Source organism: Haplochromis burtoni, unplaced genomic scaffold (assembly GCF_018398535.1).
Source record: "Haplochromis burtoni strain Fernald_Lab_line unplaced genomic scaffold, NCSU_Asbu1 Contig_2335, whole genome shotgun sequence".
NCBI lineage: Eukaryota > Metazoa > Chordata > Actinopteri > Cichliformes > Cichlidae > Haplochromis > Haplochromis burtoni.
Window position 1 is genome coordinate 2,598 of NW_024584696.1, and position 2,489 is coordinate 5,086.

The window sequence follows — 2,489 nt, forward strand, 5'->3', positions numbered from 1 at the left end:
TTCTCCACCTGCTCATATGTACTGTTGCTGCTTGCTGTTCTAAAGTGCATTTAAAAGATGGGAAGGGCATGATGCTTTCTGCTAGCAGGTGTCAGCACGGCCCCTCCCGACAACCTTCAATGTCTACATGCATTTAAAAATTGAGAGGTGGGCACCTGCACCAGAGGTGAGTCTGAATACACAGAGCTTCCTCTTCATTCATTATTGAGATACTTTGACATAATTAAGATTTTTATTATTACACAGATAATTTTGCACAACAGTCTAATAAGAGTAAAACAATGCACAGCGGTGTCTGAAAAACTTTGTAAAACATTTGTTATTTAAAGTGTAACAGCAACACTTACTTTCACTTCTCCCTTCTGGAGCTCCAGAGGTTCTCGAGGATCAGCCATCCAGGGATCAATGGGGCTCAGTTCCACCAACTGAAGCCCCCCATCATCCAACATTGATACCTCTGCAAGTGCGACAAGAAGCTCAGGTGTAGTATTTAAATGGTATTTCTATTATCCTCATTATAATATTATCCATGCATTCAATATGGTCATTCATACTGACTAAGGTGTATTTGTACTGTAGTGGGCTTTTTGGCACAAATGTATAATTGTTATTACTTTCAGAGAAATAAATTGCATTAAACAGTTCCAGTCGTGGAAATTGTCAGTTGGAAGGATATGTTTGACAATGGCTTCTTGTTTTGGTTTGCTTTCCTGGTCAGAGCTCTTCACAAATGTTTAATTATTGTTCTTAGGAGGCAGTACATTTGCACAATGACTGAAACTAGCAGCACTGGCACCACTTCCATATTAATGACCAAAGAACTGACCTTACAGCCTATTATTCATTCAGTGGGCTGGTTTCAGTCATTGTGCAAATGTACTGTTCGTAAGGTTGGAGAAACCTGCAGTCAGCTGAGACTGAAGAAGTCACGTGGATGAGTGGGAAAAAAAAAAAGTAAATTACCAGGGAGAGAATTACATTGCATTAAACAGTTTACATCCCAGTCATTTGCAGCATGGAAAATGTCTGTTGGAAAGAATATGTTTGACAGTTCTTGATTACAATTATTGACATAAATTGTCATGTTATTCTTTAGAAGAGGCCCTCTACCAGTTTAGCATTTAATTTAATAAAGCAATGAAGGTAATTGCTATTCTGATTGTTAGTGCCTACTGTGGCAAGAGCTATAATTATAAGGTCCCCACACATCCCATAATGCACCTTTACAGTTTACATATTTATATTTCAGATTTAGCATCCAACACTCATATTGCAGGAAGTGGAATATCAATATACAGTAAATGGCATTTTACAGACAGAACTTACCAAGCTCATCCTGCAAGAAGCTGTCAGGTGGGTTCACATATTTCATTGTTGACACATTTAATTTCCAGTTGTGTTTGGTACATTTAACAGTCCTGAGGGAACAGACAATTCTGTCAGCTATAATCAAAAATTGACAATGTATAATCACTGATATCTGCTCCTGCTCTCACATGCCATCCAGATCTTCAATGTCTTTGATGAACAGCCCCCCTTGATGCTTGCACTGGTTCTTGCATGCTTTAAAGTCATTGTTGCTCTTAAATATGATGTAACACTTGCCATCCTCTGGGCTTTTCTTGAAATTCACTCCTTCTTTGAGTGAACCAACTGCTTCAGCATCCAATGACAGCAATACCTTTGCTATTTGAGAGGCCATTGCACCTAAATATTCAAATTCAAAAATAAAAGTTTTAACGCACAACCTTTCGAGGCAAGCACAAGGAGTCTTACAATGACCAATGGAAAAAAAACGGACCAGTAGTTACAACTGAAATGGCATCTAAACTCCGTAAATATAAATATACTGGCTCCTCAGGGAAGTGGCCAGGCGCATCCTCAGCACATGCTAATAAAGTAAGTGGGAGTTCATCGTGTTGCCCGCAGTCGGACACCGTGATGAAGTATGAAGGTTTGAAATCGGACATCCTTTCTTCTCTAAAAAAACAATATCTCCACGATTATCAGGTCAGAACTGAGATGTGCGCTCGCAGAGGATTTTGACTCCCTGACGAACGAACTGAGGGAAGTTAAGAGGGAGATTGCTAACAACACGGCTACAGTCCGCTCAGAAATGAACAACATCAAGTCCACCATTAGTGACCTGGAAGATCGTCATGGTTGGACAAGGTTGTAAGCCTCCAAGGGACGGGTGCAGGATTACAGTCTGAGCTGTTTAGCATAAAATAAAAGTATGAAGATATGGAGGCAAGAATGCAGACGTGCAATATTCATATTGTGGGTGTTGCGGAGGACGCTCAGTTTCCACCTTATTGAAAGAAGTTCTGCAACTGGACAAAGAAATCCTGGTGGGCTGCTCACATAGAGCCCTTGCTCCCAGCAGAACCACCGGGAAACCTTCACTTATCATCGCTAAGACCAGCTTGAGATGCAAATGAGGAGACTTCACTCAGGCAAGTCTGCTGGACCAGACGGAGTGAGTCCCC

General features: G+C 40.8%; 1 protein-coding gene across 1 annotated transcript in view; it reads right to left on the reverse strand.

Annotated features, from left to right (window-relative positions):
* LOC102306317 (cytidine monophosphate-N-acetylneuraminic acid hydroxylase) overlaps window positions 1–1,964 on the reverse strand; it is a gene marked incomplete at its 3' end in the record, with an annotated part of 3,551 nt that extends 1,587 nt beyond the window's left edge. Inside the window, exons 1-3 of the mRNA XM_005952853.3 lie at window positions 1,497–1,964; window positions 1,327–1,418; window positions 348–457 (exon numbers count right to left, since the gene is read on the reverse strand). Of these exons, the coding sequence (XP_005952915.3) occupies window positions 348–457; window positions 1,327–1,418; window positions 1,497–1,702 (408 nt within the window). The remainder of the gene's footprint in view (window positions 1–347; window positions 458–1,326; window positions 1,419–1,496) is intronic.
* Window positions 1,965–2,489: the final 525 nt, after the last annotated feature.